The 22,138-nt window shown below is 42.1% G+C and overlaps 1 protein-coding gene across 8 annotated transcripts in view; it reads right to left on the bottom strand.

Moving 5' to 3' along the window:
• LOC116944948 (ras-specific guanine nucleotide-releasing factor RalGPS2-like) overlaps nt 1-22,138 on the bottom strand; it is a 226,099-nt gene that overhangs the window by 8,424 nt on the left and 195,537 nt on the right. For all 8 annotated transcript variants that reach the window (XM_032958926.2, XM_032958928.2, XM_032958930.2 and 5 more), the window contains 4 exons: nt 9,508-9,645; nt 7,068-7,161; nt 3,684-3,751; nt 692-839 (listed from right to left, as the gene is read on the bottom strand). In XM_032958926.2, coding sequence (XP_032814817.2) covers nt 692-839; nt 3,684-3,751; nt 7,068-7,161; nt 9,508-9,645 — 448 coding nt within the window. The remainder of the gene's footprint in view (nt 1-691; nt 840-3,683; nt 3,752-7,067; nt 7,162-9,507; nt 9,646-22,138) is intronic.

The raw sequence follows: 22,138 nt of genomic DNA, 5'->3' as shown, positions 1-22,138 counted from the left end.
AATTATAGTAAATTTACGCAACCACCGACTACTGACTCAGTACTGCCGGCAACCGTCCATGCGCTGCTCTGCTTTGAAAGGTTCCATCATCGGCATGAATCAGCATTTGCGTCACCATGTTGAAGGGAGAAAAATAGAGGCTTATAAATACCAGGATTTTTTTCCCCGAAATATTGCGGGTGTCTCTCAGCCGCATCTAAACATGCTGGGGGTGTCCGAATACTCACAACGCCCACAAAAAAACCAGGCCAAATCATGGGGACGAAAATAATCTCACAATACTGCAATAGAGAAGAACTACACGTGATTGCATTTGTCTTGAGTGATGAATTATCATCCAAACGACATAAACGGCCACTTATGATGCCCCAGAAAGATTGACTGATTTCACAGGTCAGGCAAGCTTAAGCAGAGGACAATTCCTGGTGAAAACCAGAACAGACAGGCGATGGGCAAAACCGAGTCACCACCCCACCCCCCGCCGCCCCGATTGGCTTCACCGCCTACCGACCTAGGTGAAGAAAACAACAACCTGGGACCTCCCCGAGCCGCATACGAGGACGAGCTCAGCACAGCCCACACGGCCTCGACTGCATCGTTGGGACGCGGGTGTACGGTGATACAATGGGACTGGGGCGCCTTAAACTAACGGTTGAAAGCCGCCAAAGCCCTCCTCGTGCGCTGGCCCAACCTGCTGCCCAGGCTGCGGCTCTTGCGGTGGCAGCACGGCGGGGTGTGGCGCGCGAGGGGTGGCGTGGCTCCCGGACTGTGGAAGGAGAGCGCCTCGGGGGCCGTGGGTCTCCTGCCGACGCGCGGGGATGACGACAAGTCGGAGGGCCCTGGACGGCGGCCAATGGAAAACGGACACGCGCGCAGAAAGAAAAAAACGGAGAAATTCTGCGTTACTGTCGGCTCCATTGAGAGGAAAAAACATTCGCTCTTGCCCAAAGCGAGCACCGCCTCTGTGGCTTCATTCACGTTGGCGGTCCCAAGTCGGCGGTGGAAACTCCACATTCCTTTGGCGGAGCCCGGTCTGTCCGGTGGACAAATAAGGGCTGGGTCCCTTACTGAGCGGTGAAGCCTCATCACGTGCAGCTCAAACTGCCCATTTGACTGACTCTGCAGCGAGGAAGGGGACAAGCTGACCCTGGCCGGATTTGAACTCGTGTACTCTTGCAGACAGTTTATGCACTGACGGAGACTCAAGGACATTTCCACAGCGCGAATGTGGCGAATAACTTTACACAATGGAACATCGAGCTCAACTGCACTTATTCCTTTGAAACATCGCTAATATTCCCTCTGCATCTCCAGAAGCTCCTAAACTGCATTTCAAAACATATCATACTCTAACACATTGCTCTTTCTCCATATGACAACACAAGTTGACAGGGAGCCTGCTGCCCTATCAACTGAGCTACATAGGCATTGACGCAAAAACTTAGCAAGGTCATAGTTATCTAAAAAAATGTTTCAATGCAAGTACAAGTACATGTGAATTAAAGTTTCGTATTTTTATCCTAGAGGGGGAGTGATGTTGCAGTTCTTATCACAGTAAATTATGAACCCGGTTAGCTGAGTCCAATTCACAACTCGGGCTGACATCAGCTGCGAGTGACATTTGAACCAGTCCTGGGCTCCCCCCTTTCACCAACTCACGCTGACCAGCATTGTGAAGTCTGGTCAAACAACTGACACTACGAGGCCAGACCGTCATCCGATCAGCAGAATGACAAAGAGCCTCAAGCTATCATTATTACTATTATTATTTAATTTCCATCTTACATATCTGTGCGTCATTACACTTGACTGCAAAATTACCTTGACCCATTTTGCAGACAGTGCAACACGTGTGTAAATAAATCAAGAGCCCTGTTTTCATTAAGGAACAGAGGCTAGACAAGCTTTGCCACAACACGCATCAGGTATACCTACTACTAGTCACCCAGCAATCTGTCTGTCCTGAACGCTAGAGACGTCACTCCGCATCGAACAGCCCCCCTCATTAATATTCATGAGCAGGTGACGTCATCCAACTTGGCACCACCCTCCCCACCCCTCCTCATTAATAATCATGAGCGGGTCACGTCACTCAATATGGAGTATTCCCCCATCCCCTCACTAATAATTATGCGCAAGTGACGTCACTCCACATCGAACAGCCCCCCTCAATAATAATCATGAAGAGGTGACCGTCCTCCAAATGGACACCCCCACCATTAATAACAATTAGCGGGTGACGTCACTCCACTGGGGGGGGCGAGGCGCCTCCTCCCCCCTCCTCGGCGTCAACTGACAACCCTCACTACAAAGGCAGAACCATCACGTCATCACGTGATCTCCGTGACGCTGTTGTTGAGACATCAAAGTAAAAAGGACGTCGTGATGAACAAGGGATTATAACATTTAAATGAAATAGGTCTGTGTCACCGCGCCCTTACAAATTGCACACAAATTGATGCAATGAATATATTACGTCGCGAGCTGATTTTCTCTTGCAAGTTTCACATTTACTGCAATACACCCGGTCCCTGGACGGGCAAAAGGCTAGTTTCAAACAACTTAACACATTTATCAACGTTTTTTTTTCCGTTTCATTTTAGGCCAGTGTGATTGACGAACGTTATTTGTGCTTGTGCGCCCGCTGCAAATGCAGTATCGCCAAAGCATAGGCACTGCAAACAGGTCAATTGTGAAAATGTGCACACAGCTGCCCAGTTGGAAGCTGCAGAACACGGTAAAGGAAGGTTCACCGTTAGCATTAACTATGATGCTCTATCCATCACAGTTGTTGAGCACAAGTTCAGAGACCCAAAATGCCAAGAGGTCAGTCACAAAGGGCACTATCGCATTTGTAATCGACAACTGTGAAAATGTTTCTTGAATTGAGCACCTCCAATTAGCACGGTTGGCTACGTACGGTGCGAAAGAAGTTCAAAATACGTGCATACGTAACTAGGTAAAAGAGACGAAAGACAAGTGTTGTGACCTGAAATATGGAGGTTAAATACAGGATGGAAATGAGAAAACAGCCAGTCTGGTAGACAGTCATCAACATGGGTTGAGGGAATCAAAGGGTGAAGTTCATGGGAAGATACTCTTTGGTTCTTTTGGGAAAGTCAAGTAGGTATAAAATAAAATAAATCACGACGTTTCGGAAGCAACACAAGGTGGGACAGCCACAGCAAGAAACAAATTGCTGTAATGGGCAAAAGAGCTGCTTGTGACAAGAGGCTGTATAAGGCAAGAGAGGGGGGAGGAGCAAGGGGGGGAGAGCTAGAGAGGGGGGAGGAGCAAGGGGGGGAGAGATAGAGAGGGGGGAGGAGCAAGGGGGGGAGAGATAGAGAGGGGGGAGGAGCAAGGGGGGGAGAGATAGAGAGGGGGGAGGATCCAGGGAGGAGAGATAGAGAGGGGGGAGGAGCAAGGGGGGGAGAGATAGAGAGGGGGGAGGAGCCAGGGGGGAGAGATAGAGAGGGGGGAGGAGCCAGGGAGGAGAGATAGAGAGGGTGGCTGTCCCACCTGATGACGGACGCTTGTGTTGCTTCCGAAACGTCGTGATTGAATTTATTTTATTTTATACCTACTACGTGACTTTGCCGAAAGAACCAAAGAGTACGGATCCCTGCAGTCACGAAACACTTCAGATCTAGATTGATTCATGGGAAGAGTAACCATGATATTACCTGTAAGGTCCTCCTTCGACATGGCTAGCTGCGGCGTGCTACTCGCAGGCTCTATTCTGAGCGATTGCCTGGAAATACAACGCAGCACGGAACATTGGCATGGCAAGCACACTCACAGAAGCCGCAAATTCACACTGGACGTGTGCACATCTTGAGTTCACACGACGAGGCCGCCAAGCGATCGACCTTTTAAATCACACTTTGACCTCTCCACCAGCAATATTAAGTAAAGTGCTTGAGAAAGCAAAAGAGAAAGAAAAAAAACCCCACACGTTTCCCAGTCGCATTGGGAATATCACAATCCATCCCTTTCAATCAAATGGCACCTGAAAGCTACAACTATAAACAAAGGATACACACTCCCCCCCCCACCGCCCTTAGGGACCGATCACGTGTCGAGAGGTGCAGCACTCATCAGCCACACTGAATGTGAACGGTTTCTCTTAGAGCCTACGTGTGTCACTAATCATGGTTGTTTGTTGTAGCACAGAGTTAGCCTGATAATTGAATCTAAATTGTCTTATGGTTGTTATTTTTTGACTTGCATCCCACTGGGATTTTTGCACACAGCGTTGAAATACGGTGGGTTTTTTTTGGAAGACTTTTGCTGGTTTTTCCTGGATTTTTCTGTTGCGGGTAGTCACTTTTAAAATGTTTCTTGTTCATGTTTTTGTTTGTTGCGGTTGCACCCGAGTCAAGAGCCGCATGGCTCACAGGGTTATACCTAATAAATGAAACTGAAACTCTCTGCTCTCTGAACATTCAGACAGGAGGACACGCAGCCCATGCGGAATGACAGGCAAATGGTTTCCCATATGCAGAGAGTTCTGCCGACAGTTCTGCTGCTCAGAGAGTTTAAGAGATTACCCCGCTTTACCTCCGGGGACCAGAGGCACATTGAATTACATCATTGTGCGATCCATCATTTCCAAGCACATTCAGGTCAACCTCTCATGCCTGGTCTGCTTTAACTCTTTATATCTTCAGAAAGCGGTCATTGAGATTGCGATGATGGGTTTTTAAATTAGAGGCCGTGTGTGTTGAGGATTTCCTACTTTCCTCTGGTGACCGAATGAGAACTCATTAGTGTGCGCTTATTAAGAAACGGTGACAGTATTAAGTAGCTCCTTGGAGGAAGCTACATGTGGAGTTACCGCTATTGCTGTTCCTGCTGATATACGCCAGATACTATGCACTCACCACATTCGTCCAAAATGTTTCAATCAATGGCCCTTCTTCAAATGATGTGCTATGAGGATGCGACATTGGCCAAAATGTCACCTATGTTTCCTTTTTAGGCAGCGTTATTGATTAAACAGTTTAGTTTATTTGTTATGTGTGCTTACGCAGGACTGCCAACGCATTATCATTTGATAATTTGCTTACATCAGATACTGCATGCCTGCATAGACGTAAAACTGATGGCCATGACACTGAATTCCCTTGATTGATGTTTCTGGAGGAAGCATGGAAGCCATCTTTTTGGCCGATGTTGTTTTACTCAATGAATCAAAGTTGATTTAAGTAGCATTTGCTCTGGAATCTGTCACCTGGATTTGAAACTGCACAGTACACACTCATGTCCCTTAATCTGAAGGGCAGTATGATGTTTGAAAAATATATGAAAATACTGCAAACAACTCTTGTTTTTTTTCTTCAAATCTAATAACCTCCATCAACAAACTTTTCTTACACCACAAGTATTTACATGTTTTTGCATCTCATTTTATAATACATTTAACTGCCCTTTTTGGCAGCATTAGATTAGTGTATGTAGAGTGTCTCTCTGGATAAGACAAGTCATCTCGGCAATTTTGCATGTATACGTGGTTGTTATGGATATACAGGTGATGCAATACAGGTACAGACAATAGTATATGTTTAAACTGTCAGAAAGCAGCTGCTGTTTCATTTGACTCAACTGGGCACAGAAAGCACAGATGCCATGCAAAAGCAGACTCAAGCTGAAGTTCAATAGTGTAACTTTTCTGAAATATTCTTGCAAACGATGCTTTTTTTTGTATTCAGTTCAAACAATGGGGCAATACAACACTCAACTTTATTCAAAATCATTTTGTTTACATGTCGCACATGTAAAAGCACGATAATTGGACATATAGGGTCACATGGATCATCAAGCAAAACATTCAACATCATGCGCTTATTGATACTTTTAAACCGAGGTTCAAAGCACTGATGTGTTACCGCTGCCCATTAGTCCGTCTATCCATCTGCCTGTAACATTGTGTCACTATAACGCTCAATCAAGGTAATCAATATAAATAACAATTCAGTTTCAAGTTGAGTTTCCATTAGGGGCGTAAACTACAGAAAAAAAAAACTGGTGAAAGGATTACCCAACATTTTCCTAGCTCTTTCGGTAAAGTCACGTTGAAGGGAAACAATAAAATAATAAAATATATATAAAACAATAAAAATTCTCACGACGTTTCGACCATAACACAAACGGTCATCATCAGGTGTGAAAACCAACGGCAAGAAACATTTGAAAGAAGTGGCGGTTTGTATTTTTTTTATTACAAACACCGTTTTAAAAATAAATAAATAAATACGGACCGCCACTTCTTTCAAATGTTTCTTGCCATTGGTTTTCACACCTGATGATGACCGTTTGTGTTATGGTCGAAACGTCGTGAGAATTTTTATAGTTTTATATATTTTATTATTTTATTGTTTCCCTTCAACGTGACTTTACCGAAAGAGCTAAGAATATGAATTACTGCAGTCACGAAAGCTTTAAATCAAGATTACCCAACACTTCGTGATACAAAAAATAACCCAGCGATAACGGCTTAGTCCAATTCAGGCAATGTGATGACGTTGTAAGTCACGAGCAGGTTCACTTCCCCATGATGTCCTTATGCGCAATATTATCTCATGACATGTCACTCACCCTGTGACGTAATTTCACTTTTGCACGAGATGATGGCATAGATAACTTTTAATAAAAACTGGATTAATCTGTCCTCATGGCATTATGCCATGGGTCGTCTTGATTATAAATTGCATATTCTTATTTTCTTCTGATTTATTTGTTTACAAATGTCCTTGTTTTACTTGTGCCTTCATTGGCTGCATTTAATTTCATAGATCCCTGCTGGGTCCGAGTGAGCGCTAGGCAAGAGGGGAGGGTGAGGTTTTGGCCTCAGTCTTTTGTGTATGAATGAATGGAGACAAAATAACAATTTTTGACAATGGCTCGCTCAATAACGAACAACTGTGTTAGAAGGCAGAAGCAAAAAGAGTCACACAATGTGACACGAAATGTCACGCAACAAAAGTTCCACGCAAGAAAGCTGCTTCATTTAACTTGAGCTGATTATTTCCTCAAAGCGGATTGTGAATTCTGAGACCAGCACTTACTTGTAGTTGTCATCTTCTACAAACTTCTGCAGTTCCTCAATGTACTGCACAGACTGAAGGTACTTTTGGACATGGAGTAGCATTGGTAGGAAATCTGCACAGACACGCATAAATATAATATCACCATCACACTTCCACTGTTTGCCTCACAAAAGTATAATCGTGCTTGGTGGTGCATATCTCTGTTGGCAGTCCGGAGATAATCGTGAACATTCTATGGTGATGCGCGGTCTATCCAAAGCAAATGAAATACAAATGTATCTAAGAATCCGTTTCAACAAATGAGCATTGTGTATGAAAGGCGTGACTTTAATTTGAGTAGGCATAAGGTATATGCTAAATAAGTTAGATTTTCCAAAGCATTTTTCCTGTAGGAAGGCGTTTTGTGCCATCGTAAAGAATGCACAATATCATAAGGCTGTAATTCTATAAATGTCGTCTCTCAACCTAATGGAACACTTGGAGAATGGTAATTTTGTATTCGTCTAAACTGAGAAAGAATTGTTTAAAATTTCAGTGGCCATGCTACACACTGACCCTAAAGCATAGTCTGTTTAAACTTCACCATCAGTTAAAGCAAGTAAAAGTGCATCCTTTCAAAGTTATTAATTTGTTTGGACAGCTGCAGAAAGTTTACAAAAACAAACTTCAAAAGGAAAACAGCGGCTTACTACACAGCAATTTTTATAGTTAAATAACACTTTAAATTGTTTAATTGTTGTAAAATTTTAACTGTTTAGGTAGAACACACAAAGTGTACAGTTTGTTAAGAGTGAATCACGGTTTGATGGCCTTGGTCTTGAACTTTTATACGAATTCCAGTCTTACTGCTCTTTGGCATTTCATTCAAAACCATGAGAACTTGATCGAGACAAACTGCATCGTGGGTTCACAGCACTGCAAGTCTACGTGGACCAATCATAACTCAATAATACTGTTGTAAGCAACTAAAATATTCCGCATTTAACAATATACATTTCCAATAGTGCCAACGAGTGGTCTGGATAAAACTTCAAACCGTTGTTCTGGACATGAAGAAAAATAGCCTATTATTTCAGATGAAAACAGGTTCCAAGAAAAGCAACAGGATTGTAATTGTAAATTATGATTTTACATTCAACTATAATCCAATAATAAATGGCACCCACCTAATATGATCAGCGCAACACGACACGCAAGTCTCCCTTAAATAGCATTAACGTCCCCCGTGCTATTTGGCACATTGGATAATGAGTGCAAATATCGGAATGAGTAAGTGTGCGTTACATAAAACCATATAATTAGTATTCCCTCTGTCTGCTTTATTCGTTGCATTAAAAAAAAAATTAAGGCTGGGAGAGTTTGTGGAAATGTATTCGTCCACAGAGCCAGCAGCAAGTGCAGAAGTCTTTGCAAAAGGGGCACGCATTTGCTTTGAGTGGTTTCGATCAGCCGAGCATTCCAATCCACATGGCATCATTCAAATGCTAGTCTTGCTGTCAAGCACACTGCTGGCTGAGTAAAACTAATTCAATACGACAGTCACATGCAACCAAATGTTTTACATTGCCCGATAAAAACCTGTGCACTGTAGAGTGAACAGGATAACACAAGGGCAACACGGGTTTTGTATTTTGGTAGTCTGAACCAAAAAAATAAACCTCGCTTGTCCCACCAACTACTGCACTCCAGAGTTCAGCACTGAGATGGCACAACTGAAACGCTGGGGGTTTGCTATCAGGCAGCCACCCAATTAAACCGGGTTCTCAAGTGTAGTCAGTTGATGGTCACCTGTGACCTAAAATAACCCTGTCACATTACATTTGGTTGTGCACACACTTAGGTCAACATCCACCTCTGACGACTTCAAAATATCAGTTCCAATATTCATATGACGAGCGTCACTCTGCGTTGCATTGGCGGGAGGAAGAGTGGTGCCCCCTACTGTGTGGACCGGAGGTCACTTGAAGGGACAGAGGCAGTCCGCTTGCATGGGCCATCCTCCAGCACAAAGGATGGCGCTGCTCTGCGAGAAATCCATACGGATCCTTCGTCTCATGGCAGAGCTCCCAAGAGTACAATCGAGTGCAAAATACAGGGCGCTTCAAAAAAATGTTAACACTTACATGTGGCTATCGTTTTTAATGGAAAAAGACTGTAACGTGATAGCGAATGTAATGTTTATCTCTTCAAAAAGTCAAAGGGTCTCCCACTTGTTCGCCATCGTTGTCAACACGTGGCCTGGAATCTTCTCCAGGTGGTCCCCAGATCCCCGGAGGCAGCAGCACATTTCTTGTGGTGCTGTTGTAAATTCTCGGGAGTGTTAAAACTTTTTTGAAGCACCATGTATACACGTAAAACCAAACTACTGAACTCAGTGGTGAGTTCTTGACGTCCTTGTAGGACCACGGATGTAATGGAAAGCCCTTGGCAGCTCAGCTGAGCTGAGTTGAGACCTCACCATATTGACAGAACTGTTGGAAGTCGGAGATGACCCTGAGGATGTTGTTCATGTGCAGAGACCTCTTTTCGCTCTCCAGGATGCTGCCAGATGCCGGATGGGCAGAGTCAATGTACACGACGTCAGACAGGTATATGCCTGCAAGGAACAGAGAGAAATAGACATTTGTTTAAATTCGCAGTAAGTTGCCAAGGGGTGGTGTAGCGGTTTCGCAGTCATGAGCGCACACTCCGCTATAAACTCAGTGTCGTGAGGTCGATTCCCTTCCATTGCAGGGATCAGTGGTGAACCCTGAATCAGTCTTAGATCCCCCCCTCCCTTCACTAACTGACACTGACCAGCATGGTAAAGCATGGTCAAACAACACCCATGACAACTTGTGATATGGGGATGTCTTCGTCCAGTTGTTGATTGACAAAAGGGGTACAAACAAAAATGTTGCTATTAACCCCAAAAGTTCTGATACCCACGTACAATAGACAACGTGGCTGTACATGAATATAGCGGTGTCACTCTTTGCCAATGCACCGCCACACTCATTCACCTCCGACTGGATATCGGTTTAAATTTAGTGTCGTAGCTCATAGGATTCCTTCAGTCGAAATATATATTCTGATTCTGATTCTCCATTTGTAAAATGAAGGCAAAGGAGCGGTTAGCCAAAGTTATTCTTCGTGAAACAATGCTCACAAATTTAATGATTTAGTACATTACCATATGTGACTACAAAAGTCTCACATTAAAATTATTAATTGATGGTTTCTATTATTTGATTGTGTAACATTAGGTATCAAAGTGGTCCGGGAAAATTATCTCAATTATGATAATTGTGTGCAATTCATTTAGTACCTAATTAATTTTTTATACGGATTATGCACATTCCTAAGTTCTAAGTGTTGTTTATGAAATATCTGGTCGCAAAAGTGGGTTTTTATTCATAGAGAAAAAAATAAGAATTTGACATGCTGCATAAACTTCATTAAAGCACTATTTTGGCAATGAGCCTTAGTGTTGAGACAAAATGTGCTCCTTGATGGAAAAAAAAAACTTAAACCACATAAAAAATGCTTTCCAGTTCATAATTTGAATCATATTTACTCGAATTACTTCATCAAAATAATAATCACCAGTACGTTGAAAACCAAACATGTGCAAGTTATTAAAAGCAAGACCTAAAATGAAACGGAGTCCAAATGAATCCCACTTGCATCAGTCCAAAGCACTGTACAAATAAAAAAAAAACCTCCCAGAGTCAAATGCACTGAAGTTCAGCATTTGGTTTATGCGGAATATTGATGCTGCAACAAATCTACTTGGATCGTGATCTGTTTTGCCATTTACTTTGCGTAACATGACTGTATCACACAGCCTAACAGCATGCCTGATGGTGCTAGATTGCCAAACTTGTAAACACTTTTTTTTTACTAAAATAATGAAAGATACCACATCAACCAATGCAGGAGAACTGTGTATGATGGAGGGCACATGCCCTAGATAATTCAGTGATATATTCTGGCAGGTTTGGATAAACTATTTGATTTACAAGCAAGCACAAAGAATGTGTTTTCAAGGCTTGAGGCGTTAAAAGGCACAATTGCCAAGTGGCTCCAAATTACTTTGCCTTGAATGATGATGAGTACAAAAGGAAGCTTTATTTATTCACGGTTGTTTATGCAAGTGCACTAGCTTGACAACTATAAATCTAGTAGTACTAGCAACATAACAAAAAGCCTCCCAACAGGCGAGGAGAGATTGAGGCTTTCTACAATTGCCAAGCCCATGGCCACGTGATGAAATAAGTCAGTCGCCACTCGGTGCCAATCGGTGGATGAAAAAAGGCAGGGACCCAGTTTTCCATGGGTTCCATTTGTTTATTCAACACGTAGGCTTTCGCGGCCAATTTTATTAATAACAGAAGGGGTTTTTTTTGGGGTTAGAATGCGTAAATATATCTCTTGTGGCTCCAAATTGCTAGGAAGATTTGCCCACAATTCTGGCACTCGCTTGATGACTCCGGTTGTAATTACCGGCGAAAATGTTGTACTCAAATTGTAAATGTTGTATGTTTACTCTCCAACACACCGCTGTGCTGAACTAGAAACAAATTGGCATGCTTTGTTTACGTGACACACCTTGCCAATTGGCTGTGTCGGGTGGTGGCGAGCTTAACGACGCATTTATATTTTTATGCGAGCTAATAAAAAAAAATCTATCACGGATCCATTTATATATGTGGGTCAGCTCACACTGGTGGCTCGGAAGGGCACATCTCTCCGGAAGTGAGGTCAAGTGTCTCAGAAACAATATGAACTCTCCAGGCCCTACGAGCACTCTCCCGCTAGAGAAGAAGACATCACGTGCAGGACTATCCTTGCCTCAGCGTGCCACCGATCACTGCAATTTCATCAGATGTTTCCCAGTACGTATGCATAAAATATTTCTGCTATTCATTCTAAGTATGATTTTCATTTAGGTCAGTTGTGGCCATAAAAAAAGGCTTTGCAGCTCTGACTCATTGCTTACAAAGTCGTGGTCAAAAGGCCATCACTGCCAACGGCGTTGATACCACTCTAGTTTGCCATCACTTCCTTCCTTACCCTAAGATCCCATAGAGTTGTTGTAAAGTGTACACGTCCAAGTTCCGCTATTAAATTAGTACCGCACCAACTGCCTTTATAGTTCATCCCCATGGTTAGTGACCTCTGGGTGCAACTCCAATGGCTGTCTCAGCAGCGTGCTCTCTTCCATTCTGCACACGTGTTCCACCCATCACAAACTCCTTTTCTAGTAATAGGTTTTACCCTTTTAACTGGCACAAAAACTGACACCTTTATTCAAGGCATCATGTTTGCAATAACCACAACACAAGCAGTCAAAATGCAAACAAAATTGACAACTCTGATAATAATATGCACTGTCCTTGAATTTGATTGGTCCACACCCGAGACGGCTTTTCTTAGAGCCTAGTCTCCACTGGTGTTGGACCAGAAGACGCCAAAAGGCGTACAACTCAAAAACAGCGCACTATCAGAGTATTGAGGGCTCGGGGTGAGCATTTACATTATGAGACCTCCTTTGCCAGTAACAAGATATAGTAATAGGTTTTACCCTTTTTAAAAGACCATCTGCCTCTTTCGTTACCTTTTTCAGACCCAAGTCTCTTAGCCATATCGTAACACGCCTCCTTATCACTCTTATATCGCTACTACAATGGTTGCTCTTCATGTGAACATCACTCATTGTTTCCTCCAACCATGTCGTGGACTGTTTCATCTCATCCGTACCATGTTCAACCACCACACCGCAGGTCACAACCACTTCTCTTTCTGCTTCTTCTCTCGCACTTCTGTTTGCAAAAATCTTACCACTTCTTTTTGAGCAAAAAAGAAGTGGTAAGATTTAACACCGTGCTAAATTTAAGAAACAATAACTATTTTGGTTCGGTGCTCAGCAAATGTTTTCACAAACAAACAAAACTCCACCCAAACATTAATGTTGCTGCAAAACTAAAGTTTATCTTTCTTCTTTCAAAGCAGATCAGCAAGAATGAGCAATTCTGATGCAATATCTCGAGCCCTTATTTCCTATACTGCATTATGCACATTACCGTTACACAAGGGTGATTAAACTTATATATCACAACCAGGTGATTCTATGAAAGCCCCAAGAAATATACCAGATGCTCTGCACAGCGTCTTGAGATACCTTTTGCATTAAATGATACATCAATGCAAGTTATTTATTACATATGCGTATTGTATTAGTGGCAGTAATTTCAAACTGAGCACATTTAATGGCCTCATTATTTTCCCACTGGTAAGAGAAAATTTTCATGGTCATCACGTACTTTGCATTGTTGTCAAATTACAATATATATACACACACACAAGAGTCCTTCTCCATAATATAGGTTGTTGTTGGTTAGATCCCGTAAATATAAATGTGTCGTTAAACCAGGTGGAATTCTCCACAAATCTGGCTGTCGCCTGATGAAGCTAGTTAAAATTACTGGCGAAACATCGTACTCAGATTGTAAATGTTGTGAATTTGCTCTCCAACACACCGGTGTTGCTGTATTAGTAAGGAATTGGCATGTTCTGTTGACGTGACAAACCTTTCTAGTTGGCTGTGTTGGGTGGTGGCGGGTTTGACGACACATTTATATTTACACCATCTAAACCAAAAAAAACCTATATTATGGATGTTATTGGTCGCGAAAGCCTATGTGTTAAAGAGTCTTTCTGTTAAAAGTCTAACGAAGATCTTTCCATTGTCTGGATGTGTCTCAGAGCATATTATGAAAGACGTGATAAATAGTAAAGTAAATTTGAATGGATAAGACACTGATTCTGACCACTCGCTAATTTTAATTAACTGTCGATCCAGGCTGCTCATCTTCATTTCCATTCTGTGTGATACTTTAAAAACTGTCAATTATTTTTTTCGGTTTTCAATTGCCCAAACTCAAAACGATTTTTACCCAACCAATCGAAAAAATATTATTAGTACAGACGAGTTAAGGTTTATGTACTTGTGGTCAGAATTTGTATTCCTTTCCACAAACTTCAAACTGGTCTATTGAGCCTATGTTATTTGCAATGAGCCGTGGATGCAATTTAGCGGCACGCATTTTTGGTGCGGACGTTAGACGAGAAAATATCGAAACATTGTGTTCTCAGAAGAAAACATTGGAGCATATAAGGCCACGTCAGCCACAGGCAGAGCTTAATTTGAAAGGAAAGTGACAGCCATGCGAAGCATTTGAAAGGACACAGTGGTGGCGAGGCACCATTAAATAACGCGGTGTGACCAATTGTGGGTCGGTGGGCGGGCGTCAATCAAAGGTGTAGGGATCTCGCTGTGCTGAGTGCAGGGGGCCGGGGGGGGGAATATATGATGGCTGTGTCAGTCAGACATTGAGAGACTCTGAAATCCTACTGGCCTCTTTCTTTCCTCGAGCCCTGTTCGGAGCGGCACAGGAAATAGCTGATCCGTTACCGAGCCACACTGCCGTCTGGTGTCTGCCACGCAGGAAGTTTTCTTTTTTGGCTTGCAAGCGCCCAAAACGCAGACCAGAGGCAGACCGCACTGGGTGCTACTTTGCAAGGCTGGCCATAAACGTTTGATTCATATTAAAACTCTATATGCAGTGTGGCCAGAGACTCTTTTGGGATGTTTATCGCCGGGCAAATGAAAACAGTTTCCCTCGAAGCATTACGTTAACCCCCCCCCACCCTCCCAACATGTGCTTGACCAGTAAGATTGTTGCTGCTTGTCTAAAGTTGTTATCCGATTTATGCTTATCCAAGCAATTTTTGTTTGCTTCAGTTGCATTGATCACCCACGAATCTCAACGACCGATATAAGGCAGTGATGAACAATGCAGCGATGAAAGAGGCCTCCATTCCCAATGGCAAGAAGTGCAACGCGCAACGTGCCGCAAGGAAACCCCAGTAGCCTCGTCTCTGACCGCGGGGGAGTTTGGTGTGTAACTCCGGACTCTGGCCAAGCAAAATAGTCTGGGCGCAGTGCAGCATTACCAAGCACACTTAGTGCAAATAAGGTTGATGAGTGTGTTTCACAAACAGATTTGGCGCGTAGGAAAATAAATGAAGTCTGAAATTATTGTTTAAAATGCTGTCAATGAGCTTCTGTGTATTTGGAACAGTCACGTGATTTGTTGTGCACAGCACTCGTTCAAGCGCAACATGCACATGTTGGAGTTGGTCTGGCGAGTCACACAGTGTCAATGCCTTTGAAAATTAATTTTTCCCCGGAATTTCGTGACACCAAAAACAATCTATACAATCTAGGAATAAAAGCACTATCTGATTTGTCATGATAACATGCTTAAGACTGCTTAAATGTCTCTCAGTGGCTTATACTGGCTCGGAAAACATATTTAGAGCTAAATATTAATGCACGGATAACTGGTCACAGATGCTACTGAACTGCCGTGCAGGGTTTAACAGCACGCATTAGAGCTGCCTATCTGAAGATAGCAGCCAAGGAAGAAGTCAATGGCTGTTGACTGCTTTGAAGTTTGCATTCAGGCGATGAGCTCAAGCTTCTGAGCATCCATGTGACGCACGGAGAGAGGCTCGAGGTTTAACGGTATGCACTTGGGTAGAGATGAAACAGGCCATGTTCTGACAATAAGCTGAACGGCATGCTGACCCAACTATCTTCATATTCAGCCAGGTCACCGATCGTGAATCCTTGATAGCACCGACCAACCTGCGTGCGTCAGCGTAAGTAGGACATGTACAAGTGGAATGAACCACGTGCCAACGACTGTCCTTTGACAGTTTGACACGAAGTGACGCCGCCCACTCAATGGAGAACAGTTATGAGCTTACATTTTTTAAAGACTTATTATAATAATTAATTACTACATACGAATTGTGATTAAATGTACCAAACTTACTGCATCCCAAAGTTACTACACAAATGACCACATTTGTATAGTTTTTGGAATAGATTGGATATAAAATACTGATAAAAAGCATTTAAATCAGAAATTAAAACTAAATCACGTTAGGATTGTGCACCAGAGCGTTTAGTGGGCATGCATAAGAAGGCGTGCCCATGAGCGTATAGGCACATGTTATCATATGCAGACATTTGTGGTGGAGCGGTGGTGCAATGATTATCCCCAACAAAGTGGGGACCCTTTATGCCTTGGCTTGCCAGCTTGTTCGTTTCACCTGTATTGGTTCTCATGCAATTTGAGATGCAAGTAATGACACAAAGACGTACACACATCACACGGCCACACATACGTGTGCATGTACACGTGTGCATTTGAAGCCCCTTTGTCAACCCACTGCTGGACAAGGGTCTCCCCACGCTGTGTGGGTCATCATTTTTGTTTTTTACCAAACAAGACCGCAATGATCAGTGAATGTTGATGAAGGTGGGGGAGCATAGACATGGGAGGATAGAAGTACAGCACAGCAACACATGTTGCTGCACTGCCGCCTGCTCTCCATCACGTAGCTTTTAATATAACCTGAGGTGCATGGTGATCACACATGCCAAACACTCTCCAGGCTCAATTCCATTCAGCTTCTGGGATCTAATGAGATTTTTTATTTTGCTTCCAATGCAGTGTTATTGGCAAATGTTTGTTTTTATTATATTGGGCACATTCTCAATTATGTGTTCATAGTCTCACCTTTATTGACCATAATATAAAAGAAAATTAATATTTAAAAAAAAAATCTCATCAGTGTATGAGTACAGTTTCCAACTTGTATGATTTCACTATGAAAATAGGTACATTTCAAAATATCACTGACCTGGCCACATAAGCAAAATTTGTGGGGAATAATAGCCGTTTTCTGTACTTTTGAGGCATAAGCAATTAGGAAATAACACTTACTACCCAGGAACAAAAAAAAATTGTGACAGTGTTATCCACTCGATCTTTCTGGCCACTATATTTATACGTTATGAAGAAGGGCCACCGACTGAAACGTTGGCTATTACATATTCTCCTTTAAAGGCCACAATGTGATCGATGCATGTGCAGAGTTTGTTGTCGGTGAATGTGCTTGTTGTGCACCACTGCCAACTCAGTATCACCGAATATTTTGTTTAATAACAACACGGCAATATAATTTGAGCTGCAGGCAAATGGCACGAGGATGCATGGTTGGCCGCAGGAACATATTACGGTGACGCACGCGCATTCGTGTACGCGTAACAAAGAGGACGAAAGTGAAACAGTGAAATGGGCACGCAAATAAATGAGCGGTGGCAGCCCCATGCGTTACACATACGTACGAAAAAAATTGCACGGTGCCTTTTTTTTTGCAATCGCAGGTCAGCTCGGTTAAAACCCGAGACCAATTGGCCCATCACCACACGTGCACACATACCCATCAAACCCCACGTTGCATTGTACAGGCAGAACAGCGATGTCTGCGGAATGTATCCCAGGTGTATTTCACGCAGCATTTCGGCATTGCGTTGAGCGTGAATATCTGCTTCATGATGGTGAGGTTTTGTGAATTCTCGGCCGAGGAATTTTTTGTTAAGACTAAAGAAGATTATTTGACCATCACTATGCTCAGCAGTCATAATCAATCAGCTGTTGGATGAAGGCTTTTCCAAGTAATCGCCATCCCTCACGGACAGTGCTAATATATTAATCATCTTTAAATTGTTACAGTTCGAGAGCATTAACATGAGCTGAAGTACTCTTAATTCCTAAAACTTACTCCGATGTTTGATTCCCAGAAAGTCTCATCTCAGTCCTACATAATTCCTGTCAACTCTCCCTATGTGATAAAAAAACCCAAAAAGTTTCCACTCGTTAAATGTATGAAGTTGCATCATTGTTGCTTAACCTCACAAAGTCCCACTGAATATGTCCGAATGTTTTTATCCCAGTTCTATCTCTAGTTCAGACAGGACCCATGTGTTGTATGTATCAATAGTAAATTGCAGATACTTTCATAATAATTCATAATAAAGGTTTTTGGGTTAGATCGCGTTATTTATAAATGTGTCGTAACTCTCCACCACCCGACACGGCCAATCAGCAAAAAGGTGTCACGTTGACAAAAGACAAATAGTTCCCTACTTTAGCCCACCGGTGTGTTGAAGAGTGAATCCACATTTACAGTTTGAGTACGACGTTTCGCTGGTAATTACATCCAGCATCATCGGGCAATTCGCCCGAAAGCATACGTGTTAAACTGCAGAGACTTTGTGTTCACAGAACCAACGATTCTTAGCTCCCCCTACTTGACCTGTCACCTGACACCAAGATCAGTGGAACCAAAGCTGCTGCACACGTTTATTATAGATTACACTGTTTTTGCATCGTTATTTTGTCATCATCACATTTGATTGAAATCATCTACACCTTATTTTAATGCAATGTACGTTCATAATACAATTACACGATAGTTAATTGTTACAGCAGATATATTTGTTGTGATCGTAATGCTTTGCGGTATTGAGATTGGACATGGTTGTAATTGTTCTGACGTAAATTTTGATTTAAAGCTTTCGTGACTGCAGTAATTCATATTCTTAGTTTTTTCGGTAAAGTCACGTTGAAGAGAAACAACAAAAGAACAAAATATATATAAAACAATAAAAAATTCTCACGACGTTTCGACCATAACTCAAACGGTCATGATGATGACCGTCATGATGATGACCGTTTGAGTTATGGTCGAAACGTCGTGAGAATTTTTTATTGTTTTATATATATTTTGTTCTTTTGTTGTTTCTCTTCAACGTGACTTTACCGAAAAAACTAAGAATATGTTCTGACGTAGATTTATAATTATTATTGCAGCAATATAATTAAAGCATTCAATCGAAAGGACAACAGGGTGGTATGGTGGTATCACTTGTGCCACATAGCAAGAAGGGTGTGGGTTTGTTTCCCGACTTGGGCGCCTTCATGAGTTTGCATATCCTCCCCCTGTTCTACATGGGTTTGCTCCAGGTTCTTTGGTTTCCTCTCATGGCTAAAAAAAACATGCAATGTAAATGGTATTGGTCAAACATCCCGATGCTGAAAAATCTCCTGAAAAATTACTACTGCGAAACATTTGGCAGGACCCTTCTAAACGAGAGTCTTGGGACTCGGTGAGACTTTTCCTGGGTAGACGAGTGTGATTATGATGATGATGATTATAATAATGTCAAAGTGTGGACCGCCTTATATCCCCAAAAATGTTTTTTTGTTATCCAAAAATAGTTGTGGCCATCGCAGGTACACCATAAAATACGTTTAACACTTTCTCCATAAACCACTCTCTCCGCCGACCTACATTTAATACTTTGCTCAGATTTCGCTAATGTTTCTCTGCAGGTCGACAATAGAGGCTTCTATGGAAAAGGCTATGTATTTCCCAAAAGTAAACACGGACTCAGAAGCCCCAGAAGCCCTCCCACACAAAGTGCTATTTAAAAAAATATATAGAGAGAGAGATTTAAAAAAAACAAATATAAAATATATACCTTCAAGCAATAATTAATAGTATTTGTCCATAGGTAGATATATCTGACCACACTGTAATTAAATACCATAAAAGACAGCACTAAATTGTAATAAATAGTTTAGTTTTTATGCTTTAACTGACAGTTATTAGCATTCCTTTGCTAAAGTGGATTACAGCATGATCTCAAGAATTAATTTTCCATCATATGCCGTTTTGGAAGAAATAATAATGAATACGGTGCCGCATCTATCTAACCTTCATAATATTTCTACAAGGCATGACAGACTACAGGTAGACAAAAACAAAACGAAATCCTTCTGCAACAAAATTCCAAGAACGTAATTTCCGTGAAACTACAAGACTGAACACAGAATGCTTTACAACCAAACTCTAATGATATTGAAACATTTAAATATTTGAAATCTATCAATGGAAAATGTAAACAATACAGACCTTGTTCTCCGTAGTCTACTTTCACATTTTGCCATTTCCCAGCACAGTGGTGGTCTTAGGGCCATTTTGTCTGGGCCAAGCAGCATTTTCCATTTTCCAGGAACCAGTGTCACCGACGCAATGTTAAGTTTTGCCCCCAGGTGTACATTTAAAACATAATATCCCTTCACGAAACAAACCTCCCGCCCCCTCCCCACCCCGTTATATTTTCCTTTCAGCTAATCTGGCATTTCAAATCAGAAAAAAGTGTTTGTCATCCTCAGGATGGGCCATGTTCAGTATAATGAGAAAAAAATACACACGGACATGATGTTGCCATGGTTAGAACACCGGAATTGCAATCCAGAGGTATCATGTTTAATCTCCTGACGTGGCAGTTAAAACAATGGTCAAGTTTTTTTTTTATTCCGCCCACCTCTGTCCAACCAGCTGTAATAAATGGCAACACCGGAGTTAGTCGATGGGCAGGTCACGTGCTGTTGGGTAAAGTATGCGTATTCTCACCTCTTCAAAGGAGTCTGGCCACCGTGGAAGAGTAGACCAAAACACCCTCTAAAGCAACTCCCTATAGATCCCTCTCGTGAGAAAGAAATTGCCAGGCTGTACCTTCACCATTATCACACTAAGCGGTTCTAAACATAGGGCCATGGTTTTAAATGGCTCAGAAAATTTTGAAATATTACAGTGTATACCATTGCCTTTCTTGCCTCTTGGGTGATATAAAACCAGTCTACAACAGTATAATTGAGTTCTCGTGCACTATGAGCACCAATAAATGGCCTCAGTGAAGGTTTAAAGCTTGGCAAAAAAATCTGGCCACTCTCCATCTATGGTCCCGAGATAAAATCATCCGAGCGAAGACTACATGCGTGGTACACAAACGCAGTGTGATCTGTGTAACGGACCGTTTCGAACGAAACAGGTTGCATATGTACATTTGACAGGTGATTTCTTATACAAACAGGAATGAAAATAGTTATAGCCCCCGCAATTTTAACCTGCAAGGTAACAAAATTAATACGAACAGCGATTACTAAGCCACACGCGCGCACACAAAAGTATTTGCTGATTAATGAACTTTACAGCATCACAAACTTAACCTTGCAGCTCAGAAGAATCACACTGCAATAGGCCTTTGATGTGCTCCCTTTAAAAACACTTTCATGGGTAAATGGTGATGGATGATGAAGGCATATTAACTCAGCAATAGCTTGTAGCTGTGAACTGTGGGGAGACATTACTCTTGCCAGAGGCTCACCAGCTTAACCCGCGTGCTATCATCACATCTGATCACTTGCAATTCAGTAGGCCCATGCATCAATTGGACAACTTCTAATTCACAAGTACCCTATTGTTCACGTAAAAAAACTGAACTCAAGAGTAATTATAGATTATAGAGGCAGGAGCGCTAGAAAAACAGTAAAGCTTCAAATTATAATCATATTCACTTGACTGTTTTAAATGTTTTGTCCTTAGATTAAATAACGATGCAACTGATAGAAACAATGATGTAAACGTATGAAAAAGTCGTTTTTAAATGTCAAAAAAAGAAAGCATTGGGCCTGAATGTCAGTAACATCTTCCACCGCAAAAATGTAATATATTTACACTGTTTACACATCAATCCTGAATGAGAATACATTCTTGCATGCGACAATATGTTCAGGAGCTAAGGTCTTCTAGCCACGAAGAGGGCTTCAGGAGAGAGTTCAAGTAGTTTGCTACTCCCTCCTCCGTTGAAGGAGCGCAGACTGTGACGGTTTACTCGACGGTCCACAGTTTGGGTTGCATGGCCTTAGTCGCACAACTGCGGCTTGTCTTAAGTGTTCCATTTACGAAGGAGACGTTGCACATCGACCTGCCAATGTGCTGATGCGTTTGACTGTCACACCAGTGTCTTCACTGAAGTAATATTACCGTTATTACCATACGTGTTATGGAGAATGAATAACATTGGACGCAAAGGTCTAACTTAGCTTCGCATATTTTCTCTTTTAAACCCAATTTTAAAAAGAAAAAATGCATGCGCTACGTAACTTAGAAGGATACACAATCTATGAAATTCCAACGACTCTGCGTGTCGATGATTAACAGAGTTTGCTCAGTGAGCCACACTTCAGCAAGGATTTCAAAACAAGGGAAGACGAGAGCTGCACCTTCCCCACACTTTCAAAAAAGAGACCACCCAAAGCCATTGTTTTTCCTGAGCA

This window comes from Petromyzon marinus, chromosome 22 (genome assembly GCF_048934315.1).
Source record: "Petromyzon marinus isolate PM22_M1 ecotype Great Lakes invasive population chromosome 22, UKy_Petmar_22M1.pri1.0, whole genome shotgun sequence".
NCBI lineage: Eukaryota > Metazoa > Chordata > Hyperoartia > Petromyzontiformes > Petromyzontidae > Petromyzon > Petromyzon marinus.
This window is presented reverse-complemented; position numbering and strand designations above follow the sequence as displayed.